The sequence below is a fragment of the Dama dama genome, chromosome 30, assembly GCF_033118175.1.
Source record: "Dama dama isolate Ldn47 chromosome 30, ASM3311817v1, whole genome shotgun sequence".
Classification (NCBI taxonomy): domain Eukaryota; kingdom Metazoa; phylum Chordata; class Mammalia; order Artiodactyla; family Cervidae; genus Dama; species Dama dama.
The window spans coordinates 20,744,303-20,767,196 of NC_083710.1; the positions used below are offsets into that span (position 1 = coordinate 20,744,303).

The 22,894-nt window shown below is 42.2% G+C and overlaps 1 protein-coding gene across 1 annotated transcript in view; it reads right to left on the minus strand.

Annotated features, from left to right (window-relative positions):
- HTR2A (5-hydroxytryptamine receptor 2A) overlaps positions 1-17,238 on the minus strand; it is a 62,891-nt gene extending 45,653 nt beyond the window's left edge. The window contains exons 1-3 of the mRNA XM_061133210.1: positions 17,015-17,238; positions 15,812-16,554; positions 12,528-12,728 (exon numbers count right to left, since the gene is read on the minus strand). Of these exons, the coding sequence (XP_060989193.1) occupies positions 12,528-12,728; positions 15,812-16,223 (613 nt within the window). The 5' untranslated portion in view covers positions 16,224-16,554; positions 17,015-17,238. The remainder of the gene's footprint in view (positions 1-12,527; positions 12,729-15,811; positions 16,555-17,014) is intronic.
- Positions 17,239-22,894: the final 5,656 nt, after the last annotated feature.

The following is a 22,894-nucleotide window of genomic DNA, read 5'->3' on the forward strand; positions in this document are numbered from 1 at the left end:
TCAGATGATCTGTTACCCTTCCTGACTTAGTAAAGCTTTCCTACCTGCTGGCCCAAAAGGAAATGATAGATTTGGAGGAAGCAGAGGCCTCCATAGCTTGCAAATTCCTGATGCAGCCCAAGGGCAGGAGGGGGCAATCTATGGATACTAGTTCTCTGCTGTAAGTGGCCAGAAGCTATAAAAGTCCCAATTCTGTGCTCTCCTCCTGTAACTCTTCCACCTTAGAAGAATGATGAGCAAAAAGCCAAGAAACTCAGTCTACGATGAAGCTCCAGTCCATAAAGGCTAAAAGTGTTTCTTTTTCATCAGATCATTTCTTAATTTTCCCCACCAGTTTCCAGTGGCTGTGGAGAATGCATGCTACCGAATGCTGTTTTATTCAGTACATAGTCCCATGGCTATGGCCAGAATCTGCCATGCATATAGAAGTCGGCTGTCCCTCTGGCAGGCTCTAAACTACTGGGGCCATTAAGCCTCCTCTTATCCATGGAGGGCAGTGTGCTGAAGGACAACCAAGGACATGTCTTCTAAGAGCCCAGTCTTTTTGTGATGCGACATTCCAATAAATTGATCGGGTGATCTGCCATTGTTCCTGACTTAGTGAAGATTCCTACCTGTTGACCCCAAAGGGAAGGATCGATTTGGAGGAAGTATATGAGAAGTACGAGATGAGGCTGTCTGCTGGGGGAGATGTCATTGAATTCTCACACCTGTGTCTGGAAAGGGAAAAGAGTGCTTCACTCGGGGGTCAAGACAAGGAGGTGGACAGTGTGGTGGCCCTGCAGAGGCTTTGTTTCAGGGCAGAGACAGTGTGGCGGGCTCCTTGGCAGCTCTCTGGTGCTGTAGTGCCCTAAGGAAGGACGGCAGCCCCTCTGGGCTGTGAGCATCGCTGCTCCTGGACGCTGACCTACTCCCCTGCAGGCTGGGGCAGCACTCAGAGCTTCCCTGTGGATCTCTGATGTGTTAATGCATTGCAGCGGGGGTGAAAAGAGGGGAGGTGATCTTACTGCACCCAGGAGAGAAATCAGAAGATAGAGAAAACTGAAGGAAAGGTGAGTTAGACGAATTCTTTAACAGTTTCCTTTTGTACTGGGTTGGCCAAAAGTTCATTCGGGTTAACATCATATGGAAAATCTCGAATGAACTTCTTGGCCAGCCTAGTGTCTTGGTCGATGCTCACCTACAATGTGATCTCTACGCAATGGGGGAGAGAGCCAGTTCCTAGGCTGACTCCTGGCAGCAAGGGGCTTGGGCATAAACCTGTAACGTCTCAGAGGAGAGAACCCCAAGTGGGGTCCCCAGGTACATCTGTTTCTGACAGTAGAGCTAGGGGTGTACCCCACTAAGAAGGGCAACAGAACACCATCTGGTTTTGAGCCTATTTTATTCTGCTGATTTATTTTGTATTTTTCCAAGCCTTTCCCCACCCCCAGAAGATACGGTGTGATAGGAAAACTCGACGTACACATTTCACTATCATTCCTCTTGGACCTAAATATGCATGTAATTTTTTAAAACCTAAGTGCTAAAATTTTTGGTAGTTACCTGTGTGTACTTTCACCTAATTCCAAATGGAATTTGAGGCTGTTTACAAACACACACTAAATAAGACCAGAAGTATACAGATATGCCAGCAAAAAGGTCTAGAAAATTGATTTACAAAATTGTATGCAGCTCTAATAAAATTTTCTTTTCTGGGACTAGATAGAAGTTGATTTCTAATAAAAACTCAGACTCAAAAAAGCAAGGGAAAATTTTAGTCAGGAAAAATCTGAAAAAGAGCAATGAGGGAATATTAGTTTTAAGAGATAATAAAGTCCATGTTTCATCTCAACAATTAATGCTGTAAGTGAATGAACAGACTGGTCAATAGAACATAAAGTTCAGAAATAAACCCAAATATACATATATAAGAACTGAGTATATGATAAAGGTGGCATATCAAATCAATGGGCAAATAAGTGGTATAATAAGTAGCTGGTATAAAAAGCAGTGTAGAAATAATAAAATTAAGCCACAGGTTAAATTCCAAATGGATCAAAGACTTAAATGTATTTAAAAAAAGCCATAAAAATAATGGAAGAAAATATGGAATAATTCCTCTTATAACTTTGTAGTGGGAAAAGCAATTTTAGTAATAATTTGAAATTCAGAAGCCATAAAGGAGAAAGAACATCTATAAATAAATCATATATATAAGTATGTGAGGGAAAAAACCACCGTAAGTAATGGCAAGTGACAACCTATTGGGAATATATAGATAAATGTGAAAACATGGACAAATAGCTTATTCTCTTATGTTAGGAAAAGTCCAAGAACCTTACAGAAAGGAGTTCAAAGGATGTTGGAAGCATTTAACATGAGACAAATGCTGTATTTATTCAATTATTAAAGCAACCTCACAATGTAGGTACTGTTATTGTGATTTGCTCATAAGAAACTGAAGGTGCAGAGAGGCTGAGTAGCTTGCCCAAGGTTACATGGCTTATAGGAGACACAATAAGATAGTTGGCTCCACACTTTTTGCTCATAACCACCAAGTTCTACAGCCAAAACTACAGGCAACCAACCACAGCAAACTTAATATAAATTTGCTCAAAACATAAAAAGATGCTCAAATACTATATAATCAGATAAATACAAATTAAAACTGTAGTGAGATGTAGCATTTTCATTGTCCCTCAAAGCTGATTCATTCATCTACGTTGTCTAGGAATGTAAGTGAATGAACAGACTGGTCAACAGATCAAAGTTTTGGCCTGCCTGAAGGCATGAGGTTGGATCCAGTGACCCAAACATTTAGTCTAGGATTCTATGTGTGGTGTCCCAGTTTGTGAAGGTGAAGGACTGAATAAATTGACACAGCTTGTCTCTTCTATTATGAAAGTAATAGTGCATAAAATACAAGGTCATGCTTAGCCTTGAGGGAGAAAAAAAAATCTTATTTACACTCATGATACTTCAAAATTACTCATGAGCTGCAAATACAATTCTAAAATGAAATAAGTACAAGAAAATAAGTTGGTGTCTTTGCTTGGTTGTCAGGATATGACAACGTGAAAATAATCATTTTCACGTTTTCTATCCGATACAGACTTTGACCTGCTAAAGACAGTCAGTGAATAAACATCTATTTTCTTCTCTCATGCAGCATTAGCAAGGCAATCATCATGAGGAAGAGGTTTGCTCATTTTATATATTGTAGTTGAAGTCACGGTTCCCTCTGATCAAGGGAATTGGGTTTATAAAGGCAAAATGAAATTCAGAGAAGCTCAGGATCATTCTTAATCTAATGCTTCAATCTTGACTGTCATCACTTCTTTACTCAGAGAAACTCACAAATAGAAAATGCAATCAATTTGTAATTACGTTCATTGTTCCTCAGAGTTAGATAGAGGCCTTGGCAAAAGTAAACTGACCAAGTTGGTCACTGTAAGGAGCGGGGGAGAAGCAGCCAATCTCAGAGATACCTAGAGCAAGAAAACCGGAGTCAGCTCTGATGTGGTTACCAAGCTTGCCATCTGTTAGATCCTTGCAAACTTTGAGGGTCAGCATAGGAAATGGCAACCTATTCCAGTGTTCTTGTCTGGGAAAGGAAGAAAGGAAAGGAATGGCAACCCACTCTGGCATTCTTGCCTAGGAAATCCTGTGGACAGAAGAGCCTGGCAGGATACCCGTCCATGGAGTTGCAAAGAGTTGGACACGACTTAGCAACTAAAGACCACCACCACCTCTCACAGAGCCCTCTCTCCTATGATGCAGGTGTAACTGCTTCATTCGTGGACCCATAGATCAGTGGTCCCCAACCCTTTTGGCACCAGGGATCAGTTTTGTGAAAGACAGTTTTTCCACGAACTTGGGGGAGGGATGGTTTGGGGATAATTCAAGCACATCACATTTACTGTGCACTTTATTTCTATTATTATTACATCGGCTCCACCTCAGAACATCAGGCATTAGATCCTGGAGGTTGGGGACCCCTGATCTAAAATACTTTATCATCATATTTGTGTGAAAAATCATACAGAAATATGTGAGGGAAAATATAACAATTCTGCCATTCTTCCTAATTTTACCTTCTTGGCAAGCGCGAAGTCTTTTAATAGATTCTCAGTGCTATTAATGATGTGTAAACATCTCCATGTATTATTATCTTACCAGAATGGGTCCAGACCATGCATGCCACCTGCTTTCTGCACTTAACTTCACAGACATTCCTCCAGTTGAATCTCCAATAACCCCAACTCAAGATTTTTAAGAGCTGCAGAATATTCCATAATTTAAAATAATATATTCAACCATGACCTAGCTTTTCTGCTATTCCCTCAAATTGTCATAGATTCTTACATGTACTTTTGTTTTTCTGTAGAACAGATCCTCTCAAGTGAGGCTGGTAGGCCAGATTTTAATAACTTTTGCTAGATTGTTCAAGAACAAACAACTCATATTCACACAAACTGAATATGGATACACAGGGCACCATATCCAAAACTGCAGTGGGTGTTTTCACTCATTTTAATTTTGCCAATCAAATGGGTAAAAAGTGATATTGCATTATTGTTTTAAACTATATTTCCATGACTCTTGAAAAGGCTGAGTGTTTTTCATGCGTTTTGTCCATTTTAACTTAGGTTTCTGTGAATTGCCTGTTCATACAGTTTATTTTTTCCCTGTTGAATTGCTTTTCATTTTTTTTTCCAAAATGTGGGTGCTCTTTGGTCTGTTAGCTAGACATTGAAAGTTTGCTTTTGACTTTGTTGATATTGATTTTAGCCATATAAAATGTACTATTTCTCATGTATTAAGCTATGCCTATATCGATCTTTATGGTTTATGCATTTTTTGACTTGCTTAAAAAGGATCTATTGTGCCATTAGCTTCCTGTCAATGTATGGCAAAAACCACTACAATATTGTAAAGTAATTAGCCTTCAATTTAAATAAGTAAATAAAATAACGGAAAAATCTATGATTGGGACTCAGGGCATATGAGGAAATTAAAAAATTAGTGGCGTTACTGTTTATTTTACATATATTAATAGTAATAGAAATGTCAGTATAATGATTGTTTGAAATAAGACTACAGGTGGTACTAGTGGTAAAGAATCTGCCTGCCAATGCAGGAGGCAGATGCAAGAAATGCAGATTCGATCCCTGGGTTGGGAAGATCCCCTGGAAGAGGAAATGGCAACCCACTCCAGCATTCTTGCCTGGAAAATTCCGCAGGCAGAGGAGCCTGGTGGGCTACTGTCCATGGGGCTGCAAAGAGTTGGACCCGACTCAGCTTTTATAATCAAAAAAGGAATGGAAAAGCCAAGAAGAAATTCAAACTAACTGGGATGGGGTGAAAGAAACAAAACATTGTGCAAGTCAGCAAACATATGAACTGAGGAAGAAAATTAACTATTACAAAGAAAGGTACATGATGAGTGTAAAATGGGAGGAATAAAACCAATTTTGTCAGTAAATGTAGGCAGACTGAATTTCATTATCAAAAGGCAGAGAATCAGTTTTTATTTTAAAAAGTCCATCTGTAAGTTATCTGTGAAAATAAGTATGTTAAACAAAAGAACAAAGATATTAAAAATGAAGGAGTGGGAAAAGATACATTGGAAAGATTCAAACAAGGAGGAGGAGGTACGGTATACTAGTGTCAAATAAAGCAAAATTCAAGGCCTCAATCCTTGTCTTGGGAGGGGTTGGGAGGTCAAAAATTGGGAGTTGGGGCTGTCAAAGTAGTCAGGATTTCAGGGGTTATGATCTGGAGTGAAAGGAAGAGGGAAAAAGGAACATGATGGTATGAGCATTCTTTCCCTTTAAGGCATTTTCCAACTTGTTGGAAAGACAGATTGAGAGGTAAAGACATATACACACTACTCGATATAAAACAGGTAACCAATGAGGACCTATTGTATAGCACAGGGAACTCTGCTCATTCTCTGTAATGGCCGATATGGGGAAAGAATCTCAAAGAGTGGATGTATGTACAGCCATTTCACTTTGCTGTACTGCAGAAAGTAACACAATATTGTAAATCAATAATACTCCAATAAAAAACAGAAGGGTTAGCAGCAGCCTCATGGTGCCAAGGAGACAAAAACTAGAGTTGAGAGCTCTTGAAAATGGAGACTGAAGTCCTGTTCATCTGAGGTCATGAAGGAATATATCCTAGTATCAGGGTAAAATGAAAATAGACCAGTGCTCACAAAAACTCATCCTAAACCTGGCTGGATTTAGGAGACCTAACTGCTAAAGGTAATGGACCCCTCTCTGAAGAATGACAACATCAACACAGTATCCACATATTTTTTTTTTTCCAGTGTCGATATTTAATAAAATTACCAGGCTTAGCAGCTGACAGAACCTAATAGAAAAAGACTCTAGAAAATAGAAATTCCCAGGTAACTCAGATACCTGTGATGAATATTTAAGAAAACACGGAGTTATTCCAGAGTACTTGCGTGTGTGTGGGTGTGCTGTCATGTCCCCCTCTTTGTGACCCCATGGACTGTAGCCCACCAGGCTCCTCTGTCCATGGGATTCTCCAGGCAAGAATATTGGAGTGGATTGCCATTTCCTTCTCCGGGGATCTTCCCGACCCAGGGATTGAACCCACATCTCTCGAGTCTCCTGCATTGGCAGGCAGGTTTGTTTTTTTTTTTTAAAGCACTGGCACCACCGACATACTAGAATCTACAAAAAAGAACCAAGTGGGAATTCTAAAAACTAAACATGCTAGTACCAAATTAAGAATATAAACATAGGCTTAACAGTCAATTAGAAATAGCTGGTGAGGGGATTAACAACCCAGGAGAAGAAAAGTCAGTAAAATGATCCAGACTAGAGTGAGAATTGAAAAGTGAAAAATGCAGACAAGCGTTTAAGAGTCATGTGTGTGTGTGAGCTCAGCTGTGTCCAGCTCCTTGCGGCCCCATGGACTGTAGCCCGCCAGGCTCTTCTGCCCAGGGAATTTTCCAGGTAAGAATACTGGAGTGGGTTGCCATTTCCTCCTCCAGGGGATCTTCCCAACTCAGATCTAAGCCATGTGCCTTGCGTCTCCTGTATTGCAGGACTCTTTACTACTGAGCCACCGGGAAAGCCCCTTAAGAGTCATAAACATGAGTAAAAGTTCTATCATGAGAAATTGGAATCTGAGAAGTTAGTGGAGGACAGGAGAGAGAATGGACCAGAAGCAATATTTGAAAAGATAATTTGACCAAGATGTCACCCAAACTGACGAAAGGCATTGAGCTACAAATTTAAGAATCAGTATAAACACCACATAGGATAAGAGCAAAACTAACTCACACTGAGGGACATCATAGTCAAATTGTTAAAATACAAAGATAAAAAAATCCTATAGCTGCAAAGGGTGGTAAGAGGTGGTAGATTATAAACAAGTCCGACAGCAAAAGTTCTTACTAAGAAACAATATAAACTAGAACTTTAGAACATCATCCATTACTTGCTGAAAAAATATAACTCCCAAATTTGAATTCTATACTTGAACAAAAATATGCTTCAAATGAAGGTGAAATAAAAATGTTTGTTATAAAAACAATAAAGCTGAAATAAACCTATGTGATATTCTGAAAGAAATTCTTCAGGAATTAGGACTATAAACCCAGGTAGAATCACAGAAGTGACAGAAGCAATAAATAGCAACAGAAAGGGTCAATATGTGAAAAACAAATTCTAAGTGAACAGAATATTTATGATGACTTACAGGTTTTAAAAAGATAAATAGAAAATAGGAAAAACAATACAAATGATAGGGTAAACTGACTTAAATATGCTAAGGTTTTTGAATCATTTAGGAAGTGATAAAGTAATTGTATTAGCCTCTTTTAAGGGAAAAATGAATGTTATAATCACTAAAAGGATTTAGAAGACTGAGATAACAGTTCTATAAAGGGTAATAATGAATTAATAATTCTTAATTAGTGCAAAAGGAGGCAAAAATGGAAAGCATCTGGAACATAGGAAAAATGGGAAATAAAAAGAAAATCAAGGTGGTAAATTTAAATCCAAATATATGTGGGTTACATTAAATACAAATAAATAGTCCAATTAAAAGACAGACTGAATAAAAGCAAAACTTTATATGCTTCTTACAAGCAATGTACTTAATATTTATATGAAGTCAAAAAGGAGTTTGGCAGTAACAGGATAGAATAGAATATATCTAGAAAGTAAGACCCTAGAATAAAAGCTGGCATAGTTATACTAATTTCAGATGAAGTAGACTTTAAAACAAGAAGCATTGCATTTAATGATAATGAATCAATACAAAAGACAAATTTTGCATGCAGCTAATAACCCAAAACAAGGTAGAAAATGTAGATAAAATATTTAAAGAGGTTTGTGATATAGTTAAAGATACCATTTTAACAGCCACCAGGATGAGAAAGATTTAGAATTAAATTCTATATAACCTTTAAGGCACATTCCTACTTAAATATTTCAAGATCTTAAGGAAAAAAAAGAAATCTCCCAAATTTAATAAAGCCACCAAAAGGAATCTTATAAGAATAACAAACCAACTAATCAAATCATACAAATCCAACTTCATTTATGAATATATTCCAGGCAAGCAAGAGCAGTTTGATATTCAAATCTGAAAGAAAACTAAATACATCAATAAATTGAAGGGGAAAAACTGATATCGGTAGATGCTGAAAAGACTTTAATACTTGGCAGAAGAAAGCACGTTAGACCATGCACAAAATTTCCAGCCTAAGGATTTAAATGTGCAACAACAAAAATCAATAGAAATGGAAACATTAAAAAAATAATTCAGGAGAATATTTATGCTACATTAAAATTCCATGCACAGTGGAGCTTGGTGGGCTACAGTCCATGGGGTTGCAAAGTCAGACACAATTGAAGTGTACACCTTCACTAGGACTGACTTTTTTTTTTAAAACCTTTACCAACTCCTCAGCCATACCTCTTACAGATTTCTGGTACAGAGCCTAGGTAACCTCAGGGTTTCTTGTATTTTCTTATCTGACTTCTCTGACCACATGGTCAGGGACCACAAAATGTGCATCCAAGGACATAGTAGCTGTGCAATAAAAGTCTGGCCAAATGGATGAATGACGGCTCCTGACTGTCTCCTTCAAAACCCATTCCAGCCCCTGACTCCTGGGGCGATGGCTGGAAGGAGCAGGAAGCAGATTGTGTTTGGGGCAGTAGTAAGAGTGTTGGCTTTCAAACAGAATTGCCCTGGGGTGACTCCCAGTTATGAGTTATGTCATCCTGTGCAACTTATTTCTCTGCAGTTTATCTCCTGAAAGGTGCTTCGAACACTACTGTGTCTCTGGTCGCTGTGCAGAAATAGCCCTTCCTACTAGGGCTTCCTGGGTGGCACTGGTAAAGAATCCACCTGCCAATGCAGGAGATGCAAGAGACGTGGGTTTGATCCCTGGTTCAGGAAGATCCCCTGGAGTAGGAAATGGCAACCTGCTTCAGTATTCTTGCCTGGGAAACCCCATAGCAGAGGAGCCTGATGGGCTATAAGCCCGAAGGTCGCAAAGAGTTGGACACGACTGAGTGACGGAGTACACTCACACACACACAGGCTATTAAGCTTGGCTGAGACGTGGTCAGGGGAGGCAGTGTGGCTGAGGGTAAAAGACTGGGTGATGTTCCCAGCATGTCTCTCACCATTGGAACAGTGTCCAAGCATAGAGCTAGAGTCAATTTGAAAATAACTTGGCTTGTTTCATTTGTTATTCTTGCCCCTCTTTTTTTTTTTTTTTCTTTTTTAAATCCCAAGTAAGTTGTTAGGTTAAATTGCATTGCTTTTACCCCTTAATAAAGCTAACAACAATTTTCCCCCAATAATTGAAATTATCAAGGAGATTCGGTGAAATATACATTTATATCCACCATCTGGGCTTCCCTTGTGGCTCAGCTGGTAAAGAATCTGCCTGTAATGCAGGGGACCTGGGTTCGGTCCCTGCGTTGGGAAGTCCCCTAGGGAAGGGAAAGGCTACTGGCCTGGAGAATTCCATGAACTGTATAGTCCATGGGGTCACAAAGAGTTGGACACGACTGAGCAACTTTCAAAGATGAACCTTGCTATAAGTAGATACTGTACCTTGAAACATTAGTTAATGACAGTTTGAAAGCCATTATAATTACTAATGTACATGCTAATTGTGCAGAACATGAATACAAATGTCCAGTTTCTTTAGTAGCGGTGCAAAATACCATGCAATATTTAGCCCAGGCCTTTACAATATTTCACTAAATTCTTTCCCCTGTTTGGCTAATTGCAGCTCCCTCTGCAGCTGTCTGTCTCAGGCCTCAATCCTGGCTGTACCTTGGAGTCATCTGGCCCTGCCACGGACCAGTGAAATCAGTAGCTCCCCAGGGCTTTTACATGCAGCTGAGATTGAGCACCACCAATCCTTCATTCTCCTGATCCTAGTAGGATGAGTTCAAGATTGCACAGGCCCAGAAACTGCAAGCATATTTTGGGAGCAACATCTGTCTTCTCAGGAAAGAATTTATCAAGTTCAGCAGTGATGGCAGGGTTTGGTGCTGGAAGCTTAGAGTCCTAGCCCTGACACTAGCTGGAGAGGCGACCCACTAAGCCACACACCTTTCTCTGCCCTGTTTCCTCAGTCCTTCAAATAAACACAAAATAAGACCTCCCACTCTGCTTCAGACTGTATTGTGACATTTAAAATGCAAAATAGCTGGGACTTCTAAAAATGCTGAAGTCACACCAGTGTAGTTTGTTAGTGTTCCTATCATGTTAGTCGCTCAGTCATGTCCGACTTGCTGTGACTCCATGGACTGTAGTCCGCCAGGCTCCTCCATCCATGGGATTTCCCAGGCAAGAACACTGAAATTGGTTGCCATACCCTCCTCCTGAGGATCTGCCCAGCCCAGGGATCGAACCCAGGGATTGAACCCGGGTCTCCTGAGTCTCCTTCACCGCAGGCAGATTCTTTACTGTTTGAGCCACCAGGGGTGATCCCTTAAGTCAATTAAATAAGTTCCCATCATAATCGAGCACAATCTTTGCTATTCGCTAGCTTTGGCCATTTTACTTTTTGAACCTATTGTCTCATCCATAGAACGGGTTACCTACTCTGCAGATGATGTATTTAACAGCAAGGCAAACCATTGGACCTGAAAAACACAAGCTATCCTATTATTGCACTTGCTGTCCCTGTGGTAAAGAATCTGCCTGCCAATGTAGGAGACACAGGAGACTCGGCTTTGATCCCTGGGTTGGGATGATCGCCTGGAGAAGGAAATGACAGCCACTCCAGTATTCTTGCCTGGGAAATGTCTTGAGCCTGGCAGGCTATAGGAATGGGACCGCAAAGAGTTGGACATGACTGAGTGACTCAACAATAATTCCTTTGCATGTTTTATCATTACAAAACCATGAGTGGACTCACACAAGTCCTTGATGTCAAGCCTGCCAACAAACCCCATAGTTTCTCATGTGAGTAGACACTGGCAGCCACATGGCCCTGGTGAGATTGTGGTTTCCACGTGGCAACTTTAAAACGTTAAAACCCCAGGGAGTTTTTGGTTAGGAACCAAGCCAGCTGAGGGGACAGGTGCAAGGCACTTCGCTGCCTGGGAGCTGTCTCTGGCTTCCACTACCTGGGCTTCCACTACCTGGGCTTTCATGTCTGGCAGAAAATCAATGCTGGAAACAGGTGAAGGTCTGTAATCAACCTAAGTGAAGAGGGTTGAAATCTTCTGGCATGTTGTATCATAACAGGATGAGGGAGGGTTACAGAGGTGCTGGGTTCTCTTTGACTAAGTCCGGCCACCATCTGTCACCCTCACCTCTCCCTCTGAGTTATGGTACCTGGTACCTTTTTCTACCCCCAGAAACTGTGCATTCTCCAGTACTGGGCTCTGTTTTCTTACGGTGACCACAAGTCCAGTGATTATAAACATTGAGGTCTCTGGGAAACTCAAGATTTAGAAATTCAGACACTTGAATTTTGTGAATTTGAAAGTGTAAGATGGGAAAAGTTTTTGAAGATGGCTGTAGCACAGTTGCTTCCTTGGTGACTCAGTGGTAAAGAATCCACCTGCGATGCAGGAGATGTAGGTTCAGTACCTGGGTTGGGAAGATCTCCTTGGAGAAGAAAGTAGCAACTCACTCCATTATTCTTGTCTGGGAAATCCCATGGACAGAAGAGCCTGGCAGACTACAGTCCATGGGGTTGCAAAAGAGTTGGACACGACTTGGTGCTGAACACACACATAGCACAGTTATTCTCAGTTTTGAGTCTGTCAGTGTATATGTATATTCTTACTTGTGCAAAACAATACAAATTTATATTGTCAGCCAGTGACATTAACAGATTTTTCTTTTCTAAAGCAAAGCTGAGAATCACTATGCTATGACATATCTTGCAGCAAATAGAACAATTGATTGAGAATGTCAGGGTTCAGCGCAAAAACAAAAAACCACAACAGAAGTCTACTTAGAAGGCATGAGCTGTCATTTGAAATGAGAGTATGAAATACTGTTCCACTTACCCACTGATATAGTCCAAACAGCAATTATTTTCAGAAATGCCTTGGTTCTGGAGTTGAACCGGCTGTGATGGATGGGGTTCTGAATGGCAACATAGCGGTCCAGGGATATGGCACAAAGATGCATGATGGAGGCCGTGGAGAAGAGCACATCCAGGTAAATCCAAACAGCACAGAGCTTGCTGGGCAGAGGCCACCGGTACCCTGGGATGCAGAAGGTTATCATTCGTGAGTGACCTTGAACTTCTCTGGCATATGAAATTTACTCTGCTTGAATAGTTTTCATCCTGGGAAAAGGCACGGTTAACAGCAAAAGGCAACACGAGATATTTTCAGTCCTTCAAAGCAGCCTGATGTCAACTGTACTTAAGCAGAGCAAGACTGCACTGGTTGAACGCATGATTTGAAAACTCATGGCTGGAATCATGCTGGTGTGTTGTAAACTCAGGCTGTGTCTCTTCAGGGTTTCTCTCCTTCTGTCTCCTCTACCTAACAATATCTACTTTCCTTTTTGTTTTTAATGACTTAGGTCGGGAGTTATGATGTACTTTGGGTTCCTCTATCAAAGAACCCTGGGGAATACCATGGACAGGGCAGCCTGGTCAAAGAATCCTATTAGCTACTTATTTATTGACTTACTTTCTTTCAGACTGTAGGTTCTCTGAGGTTAGACCCTCTCTTAGCCATTGTTACAATTGTTGAGTCTTGCACAGTGATGGCATTTAGTAGTCTGCCAAAACTGCTATTGGTGTGGATGAAGAAAATGATTAAAAATCCAGACTGGGCATGCGTGCATACTAAGTTTCTTCAGTCATGTCCGGCTCTGTGAGACCCTGTGGACTATAGCCCGCCAGGCCCCTCTCTCCAGGGGATTCTCCAGGCAAGAACACTGGAGTGGGTTGCCATGCCCTTCTCCACAGACTGGTATATGCCTTCATGAAAATGAAGCTTCCCTAACAATGCTTTGGGGATTAAACTCAAACTGGGGGGGACGTGAGGCAGGGCAGGAGGATGAAGACAACGGTGAAGAAAAGCATAGTATTCTCAGAGCTGTTTCAGGGAAGTGATGCTTAAACTTGAAGGAGCCTCAGAATCTCTGAGGTGGTTTCTTAAAATGAGCCACTGGAGCCCGCCTCCAGGTGTTCTAATTCTATGCATCTGCAGTGGGGCAGGAAGAATTGCATTTCTAACAATTTCCCAGCTGATGCTACCCGTCCAGGAACCACACTTGGGCAACCACAGCCTGGGGCAGTGGTTCTCACCCCGGGGGTGCACATTAGAATCAGCTGAACAGCTTTTTTGGGGGTCCTGATACCCGGGAGGGTGGGCGGAGGTTGGACCTCAACTTTAAATTGACTTAAAGCTACCCCTAGGATCCACTGTGAGATGCAGGGCAGGAAGTCACCTGCTATATTAAAAAGATACGGTATGCCTGAGGAACACACAGTCTCCTGTATCTGTTTGTTTTAGAGGGAGATCAAACGGTTATATGAACCTTAATTAGTTTTGATGACAATCTAAGCCATGGTGTTGGATCTGCGCACATGTTAAGAAGGAAAATTATGAAGACCATCTTTCCCCATGCTCTGGACCCACAAAGCTGAACAAACTCTCTGTTCACAGACCATCTCTACCAAGATGCCACCACTGATGTTTAGAAAAGTAAAAGTGCAGGAGGCAAGTCTGACTTGGTGCCTTTCATGCTTCATGCAGAGAGCTCGAGCTCCAAGGAGAGCCCAGTGCTTGGGAGGAAGCCACCCTCTGCCTGGTCGGAACTGATGCTGACCATGGGAGGAGTTGTCTCTGCAAGGAGGCAGCGGCGGAGTAGTCTAGGTTTCCGTGGTGAGGATAAGGAGGGGGCATTTCTGCGGAGTCCTGGGGACCAGCCAAGGGAGAGGCGCGTCTCTCGACGGGAATCAACTGCGCACAGAGCCGCGGCCACCAGGGGGCGCCCTTGCACCCCCGAGCCGGCGGCGCCCGGCTGGACTCGACTTACTAACCTGGCTGCCGGCTGCCAGCCCCACTTGCCGCTCTAGGGTACCCCTCGTCTCCGCCTCCCACCCGGGCTTGGGTTCCCGGATGGGCCCTCTGGGAGTCATCTCCCACTCCTGGAGTTTGCCTTCCACGTGGCAGGGTTTTAGGAAGCGGGAACCTCTCCCGGATGTCTGGGAAATGACAAGCGAATTTAATCAGATCATCCTTGTGTGACATTTTGAGTCGTCAAGCGGGGGCTGGCCTTCCAAGGAGCGCTGTGGACCCTGTGCAAACCCGACGCCCACGCTCCCTTGCTCACCTCCTTCCTCCTCCATACTCCTTGGGGATGGATTGATACACATATTTTAGCTCTTAAGACATAGCCAGAAAAATCCCTTCTGAAAATGCCCATAACCTGTTTCTAGCTCTGGGTGACAGGCTGGCGTGCTGTGTCGGCAATCTCAATAGTCTCCCCTCCTCTTCCACTTTTGAAGGGAGAAATCTGGCTGTATTACTCATAATTTGGAAAGAATATCACATTCTGCTTCCCGCTGAAGCCGTCCCAGTGTTTGCTGACTTGCTGAGAGGTTTGACTCTTTCAAACTCCACTGAGAAGAAAGCAAGATGAATCTCTTCCCATGTGTTTCCCACCCTCCTCCAAACAATTCGGGAGGAGTTTATGCACATGCATTTTTAAAGAGCTGAGGGGTAGAATTCAAAGGCACACCTCCAAATTAATGCTTCTTCAGGCAGGGAACAATTAAAACTAGTGTAAGTCATTTATTCTAATGGAGACGCTGCATATTTTAACATTAAACCCAGTGCACCACTAATGTTCTCTCTGTAAATGTTCCAAGGGAACTGGGAAGGTTTTACCACTCCATTAAAAGTGCTGAAAACAGTGGGACCAAGATCAAACTGGCCTGTCTTGAAGGCTGGGATATTTAGTTGGGAATATAAAGGCTTGAAAACCAAGTGGATTCAGATATGACAGATGCTATTGCTTTAGGACTGTCTTGGGACCTTTATAATTCTACATAAAATGTAGGTGCTTTTAAGCACAACACTTTATCTCCCTATGTAAACTGTATATGTTTCAAAGCACAAAACTCTCCAATGATCACAGAGTACAGGTTGTCTGATCTTTTAAAATGTGATCTCATTTTAAAATTTAAGTAGTGTAACGTGGTAGCCCCTCCTCCATAAACAAAGCCTTATGCTTAGTTGGTCCCCTGAGCCCGGACTCAACTGCTAATGACATGCACGCATTTTGTTACCCGTGTGGGTACAGCTAGGAAGCTAATGCCACTCACCATAGAGGATGGTTAACATGGACACGGGCATGACCAGGAAACCCAGCAGCATATCAGCTATGGCGAGTGACATCAGGAAATAGTTGGTGGCATTCTGCAGCTTTTTCTCTAGGGACACTGCCATGATGACGAGTATGTTTCCGGCAATGGTTAGTATAATCACTACCGCTGTCAACAGAGCAGACCAGTTCTTTTCCTGGAGATGAAGTAAGGAGAAGCAGGGTGGTGAGAGACAGCCCTCACAGGAAAGATTGGTTCGATTTTCTGAGTCCACGGTCCAGTTAAATGCATCCGAAGTGTTACCTTCTCCGGAGTTAAAGTCAGTATTGTAGAGCCTTGTGTCAGCATGTAATTGCATTAAGGAGTTCATAGTTGAGCTCAAAGAATTGTTTTCTTCACAGAGAATATCCATTTCTAAGCCGGAACTTGTAGCAGATGAAGTGTAAGAAAAACCTCACCGGTTACAGGCTCTGGTCACCATTCAGCATTATGTCCCCAAGCTCTGTCACCGCGAGGCTGGCGTATGTGCTGGGCTCCATCGGTTAGCGTTTCTTCTTCCATTATTACAATAGTAGCTAAAGAACTGCGGTGGCTTCTTTATAGTGCTTTCCTTCACAATTTCAGTAGAGTCCTCTGTCTAGCTTCTTTTCTTTTTTTCTCTCCAAAGCAAGATCAAAAAAGCAGCATGGACTTTTAAGAGAGAGGTTGCTGAGTTTTGAGGAGTCAGGGAGAAAAATGTGATCCTGGCCAAAAAAAAAAAAAAAAAGGAAAAGTTTTGTTAACTACCAGGACTGTCATTTAGCTCTGTCTCACTCCGTTGGTTACACTGATCATACTAGTTTAGCCACAGCAGCATTAAAATAGCATTCGATCCCAAACAGTGGGGCTGCAGGCAGCCTACAGTATGGCAGGCTATTAAAAACACATCCAGGGTTAATTCCGTAGTAAATATAGTGGTACTTTGGGTTAGAGTTGTCAGTCTTGGGCTGCATTGCCCCGGCTGCCGGTCAGGAATTTCAGCTTGTATTCTGTAGCTTAGTTAATCAAAGAAAAGAAAAAAAAAAAGTCTTAAGGCTCAGCAGACAACTTTCCACACTGGGAATTCTCATCGAAACAATTCCATGGCGGCCAAGCAGCCTTTCAAGTCAGAAAGAAAATGACACAACCGTAAAATACAGCAAGCCGGTGAGCAGGGCAACTTACACGGGTCCTCAGGGTCCGCCCGGGAGACACGCTTGGCTCATCTGTGACTCGCTGCATCTCTCCTGGTGATCAAGCCGGCAGAGAGAGCCCCTTCTCCCCAAGCGGCCACTGCCAGCATCATAGTAATTCGATTTCTGTTTTGCTGACTTCAAAACTGTCTGGGAGAGTCGAGCCAGTGCCAGCGTTGCCAGGTCCGCGGCGGCTCCCTCTGCCCCCGCCCGGCTGGGTGCTCCCTCCCTCCCGCGGCGCTCGCGGGGCCGGGCGCGCGGAGACACGGTCCCCGGGCCGCTCAGAGCCGCGCGGACCGCATCGCGCGGTACCCGTGGGCAGAGCCGCCCGCCCCGGGGGCGCCTGCTTCCCCGGCGAGGGACTTGCGCCCACCGCCTCCCGGTTCACTCCGGCGGCCCTCCCTCTATCTATGTGTCAGAAACTGCAAGGTAGCAACAGTCAGGGAGGGCGGACCAGGAGGGCTGTTTTTTTTTTTTTTTTTTCACTTGCTACATGTTAACAGTGGGAACTTTTCCTTTTTTTTTTTTTTTTTTTAATGAGAGAAACAGGAGAAATCGCCTTTGGTACAGATTCCTAAGGCAGGTAAGCCCCACTGTGATATTGTTTAGGGTGAAGGGTGAAGAGAGAATGTAAATAAAGCCTGAGAATGGTATTTCCTCGGAGCGCTGGTGCTTCGAGGCAGAGAGCTTATTCCTGAAGTGGAATTACTGACATCCGCGATTTGGGCTCAGAATGGCTAGCGGATTTTTGGTAATAATGCTGAGAAGCTGTTAGTATTATTTTTTTTTTCTTCAAAATTTTAAACACACCATTCACCTAGCTTATTTTCTTCAGCAGAAATATATCCCCTAGAAGTAATCCAATACCTCACATGAGGAAGGGAATAAGTTTTTCCAGAGATAACACCAAGGGCAGTCACCTTTACTTGTAAGAAAGCCCCTTCTCAGATTTCTAAAGGAGGTAGATATGTCAGGAATCTCTGTGTATGTATGTTATTTTTACAGATGGGAAAATGAATTCTTTCCTGAGCAGTTAAGGTTTTCTAGGTTTCTGTTCATCTTTTTATTCTTTACATTTTCCTTATTCAAATACACCTCCTCTCTCATTCCTTCAACATGTTTTTGGCCGAATCGGTACCGTCACGGTGGATTTGCCTCAGATATTTAGTTGCCCAGCAGGTCCTTTTATCTCTAGCCTGGGAGACGTTGACCTGAGCATCTTCACTTCCCCCCTCCCATTCTGCTCCCACCTCTTCGTGCATATTTCCATCCTTCCACTTGGTTAAAGAATCACCATCTCTCAGACAACTGGCTATTTTCCACATCTCTTCCCTCCTTTTCACTGCCTGATCTTAAGAAGTCTCCAGGGCCACCTCTGTGTACATATTTCTCAAATCTCTTCTCCAGCCTACAAACCTCACTTCTTTGATTAAAGGCTGTATCATGTTCTTCTGGGCTGCCCTGGTAGCTCAGACAGTAAAGAATCTGCCTGCAATGTGGGAGACTGGGGTTCAATACTTGGGTGAGGAAGAGTCCCTGGAGAAGGAAATGGCAACCCACTCCTGTATTCTTGCCTGGAGAATCCCATGGACAGTGGAGCCTGGTGGGCCACAGTCCATGGGGTCTCAGTCAGTCAGACAGGACTGAGCGATGAACACTTTCACTTTCTCATTGTCTCCTGGGCTGGAGCAGGAATCCACCCCTCCCTGCCCTCCCTGTCTTCCCGGACTCCTCTGCTTCCCTTGTAGGGGTGGGGTGGGGTGGGGTGGGGGGTGATGGCCACGTGTTGTAGAGCCAGATGCGGAGAGAGCACGGGCTTTTGAATCAGAGTTCCCCAGGCTTGAACCACAGCTGTTACTCACAAGGAGTAGAACCCCAGCCAGTCAAGTTGCTTCATTTGATTGTAATAAAGCTAAAATGTGATAAGGAGTAGAAATATTTAGCCTATGTCTGGCTGCTCTGGAAGAATGTTAACCATTTTAATTCTTATTAATATTCTCAGTGATATTACTAAACATGGCATTTTGTGCCAACATTCCTTCAGTCTCCATAGGGCATGTGGCTCCTGTCTGTGTCCATGGCCCCCTGCTCCCACTTTTCGGGCTGGGACTGTTGTTCGCCTCCCACCAGCAGCCTACATGCAGATAAGTTTGTCAATTTCTGATGATTTTTAAGCATTTTTACTCTAGTTCACTGTGTCTGGAATACTCCCCTCACCACTTTTGTGTCCATTTTGCAAACTGCTACTCAGCTTTCAAGGTTCAGTTCCAATGTTCTGTCCTCTGTGAATCTACCTCTGAGGATTGATGTGAGGGTTGAGATTTATGTAATTGCCTGGAACATTTTACACCCTCAGTAAAGGTTAGTTGCTATTGTTACTATTGTTGTTTAGCTTACTGTTACAAAGCTTTCCGTGGTATTCTTTCCCCATGGAGGCAGAGACTATAGCACCTTCTATTTGAACATGTCTCACATTGCCTGCAAGCGCTGGAAGGGCAAAGACTATGTTTTTGTTATTCATGGTATAAATAGTTGGTGCTTAGATGTGTTTGTGGAACGAATGAATGATTTATAGTCACTTGTTTACATGTCTGTCGTCTTTTTTTTTTTTTTTGTCGTCTTTATTAGATGGTGAACATCTTATTCATCTCTGTACCTTCAGTACCAAACATAATGTCCCCTAATGGGATGTCCTTGGTAGATGCATTATTAAGGAATAAATGAACTGATTCAGGGAGAAAATTCTAACTCCTTTCTCATTGTTTTGTCCAACGGGATACTAAATTAATTTTATTTATAAAAGGCAAAGGAAGCAACAAGGTCCTACTGTGTAGCATAAGGAACTATATTAATATCATATAATAAACCATGATGGAAAATAATATGAAAGAGAATGTATATTTACATACATATATATGTATGTATTATATATGTATGTATATATGTATATGTATGCATATGTGTATATATATATAACTGAATCACTTTGCTGTACATCAGAAACTAACACAACATTTTAAATCAATTATACATCAATTTAAAAATTAAAGTATAAAACTGAATCACTTTGAAAATCACAAATGAAAAGAAAGGCAAAGGAGAATATGATATATTAAAAAAAAAACACTTTAGTGTTGGAAAGTGACTCTAAAGCTTTTTGATGCTAAATCTTGTTATAGTGAGTGCTGTGTTATCAGTCTTAAATAAAGCTGATGTTCTCAGACCATTATTCTGCCTGAATAAAGTTAGGCTTCCAGTCATGGTAAAGGTAGTCATGTGAGTTTCTTGATATATAGTTTATATTATGAGGGAATTCCATTAGTAACCATCTGAGATAATTTGTAGTTTCTATTGCAGTTTCATGAATTCTTGTCAAGGACAAAACAATATGGGCAGAAATCTCAATCCTTGGCCCCTGGTACTTAAACAGAGATTGCTTATTAATTGCACGAGAATTAGACTTTGTCAGGATGGTTTCTTGCAGATCAGACTCCCCTTTGGGCCTGGTGAAAAGGGTGCACCCTGGCGGCTGTTGTGAACACTGTGATGTGTGACTCATTTTTCCCTTCAGGACTAAGGCTCTTACTCTGTCTGCTGCCGGAAGTGTTGGTAGCTGTCAGCTCTCAGCTGATCCCTCCCCTGTGAAAATTACTCTCAAGGAGACCACCTTGTCCATAGCTGTGCCCCTCTCCTGGGGCCGCCAGCAGACAGTGATTGGTCTGTTGTGAGGGTACAAAAGTCTGACCCTCTTGCCTCAAGGCTGGACAGCCCTTAATGGCCTCCCCTGTTCCAGAGTGCCCCACCTTTGTTGTGGCTTCATCACAGTTCAAGCCCTCCCCCTGTCTGGCCCTGCTTCCCTACAGCTGTTGGTCTGGGGCTTTCCCTAGTGAATCTACACACAAGGGTTCCTCAGGAGCCCAACTGAAGACTTCCATTTTTAAACTTGTGTTTCAGTGCCTTCATGCCACTTCAGGATGACTTGCATGTTTTACAGAGACAGAAAGATAAGCATTGTCTATATCGATGAATGCTTTCTTGCTACTAACTTGGAGTTCTTCAATAGATACTATTTTTAGGTAGTAAAGATAGGGTTAACACTCTAATTATTGCCAGAAGGAATTGGAGGTCACTAATATAAAATTGAAATTTATTACTTTGGGCAGAATTACTCCAGTACTTAATTGCACTTTCTCTAAGAGTGCGTTTTGCAACTAGTTTAATTCTAGGGGATTCACTGAAAAATGTTGATTTTTTGTTTTCAGTGACTGACATTGTATTCATAGCCCTTGTTTGAATTTTTCCAGGCTAAAGTTACCGGGTTCTGAAATATTAGTGCCTTATTAATGTTAATATATGTAAGAAAAAATAAAGTTCTTTGAGCAATTGAGTATGGAACATACAATATCCTGTAGCCTCATCTTAGGAATTTACAGTGCATGCGCTAAGTCACTTCAGATGGGTCTGACTCTTTGCAAGTCCGTGGACTGTAACCCACAAGGCTCCTCTGTCCATGGGATTCTCCAGGCAAGAATACTGGAGCGGGTTGCCGTTTTCTCCTCCAGGGAATCTTCCTGACCCAGGGATCGAACCTGGGTCTCCCACATTGCAGGCAGATTCTTTACCACTGAGCAGTGCATAGAAGCATGTTAAAGGGTCTGAGAGATCCTGCTGTGAAGGCATTTGTTTTCTATTTTTTCCCACTCCCCTTCCAACCCCCAGAGTACTCACTGCAGGAAACTTCTATGTGTTTAAATTGCATTATGTTTTGCATTCATTCAATTGTTAAGATCTTAAATGGTTTAATGCATTTTGATAAATATATACATTCATGTAACCGCTACTCAAATCAAGATCTCTACCATTTCCATCATGATGTAAGTTCCCTTATGCCCTTTTTGGACCTTCATTTAAGTGGAAGCATGTAGTATGTGCTCATTTGGTGTATGTCTTATTTTGCTTAACAGTATGACCGTAAGAGTCATTCATATTGCTGTGTGAGTATACTGATTTTTTTTTAGTAGATTGCAATCTGGGAAACTTAAATGGCCTGGATGTCTGGGGTATCAGTCACTTGTTTTTATTCAAAGAAGCATTGGACTAACTCGCTCCTTCTTTTGTCTGTCCTTTTATGCTTTATTTTTAAAGACAGTGGCCACTTTAACCTCCACTTAGTTGTATCTGATTTTGTTCTGAATTGGCAGCATAGAATTTGTTTATTCCATGTTCTTCCTTCACAATATGCCCCTGAGATTTCTATTACTCAAATCTTACTAACCGTCTAAGAATGAGAAAAAAAAAATTCACAGATTTCCCAAGTGGTATGTAATCCATCATTTCCTTTGGATGTTCCAGTTTTGAGGTTTGGAACAAGCCAGGCCCCCTGACCACCGCACACTTGGAAAGCAGTGTCCTGCATCACCTTCTGTTAATGCCATTGGCATGTGTGAAAAGAAACAACTACTTGAAATTAGCTAATGACCCTGTCGTCTGTCTTCAGTTTGCCAACAGTGGTGTCTAGTTTTAATAATATTCATTAATTTCACAGATAAAAACTAAGTGCTGTGTCAGACAGTTTAAGGAGCTAATACTGTGAAGATGGACAGTATTTCTGCCTTAATTCATTCACTTAAGGAGTTTTTGGTGGTGGTAAGCATAAGTACAGAGTTGAGGTATAAGCTTGGCTGTCTGGGGTATGTTGATGGTACTTGAGGTCTGAGGCTAGGTGAGATCGGCCAGAGAGTGAATGGGATTATGAAAGCAGAGACGTCTGAGGACTAAGCCCTGGATTATTCCAGTCGGGGAGGTATAGAGGGACAGTCAAGAGGGCTGCATCTTTGTTGGAGAGTCCAGGGGAGCTTAGATCTAATCCTAT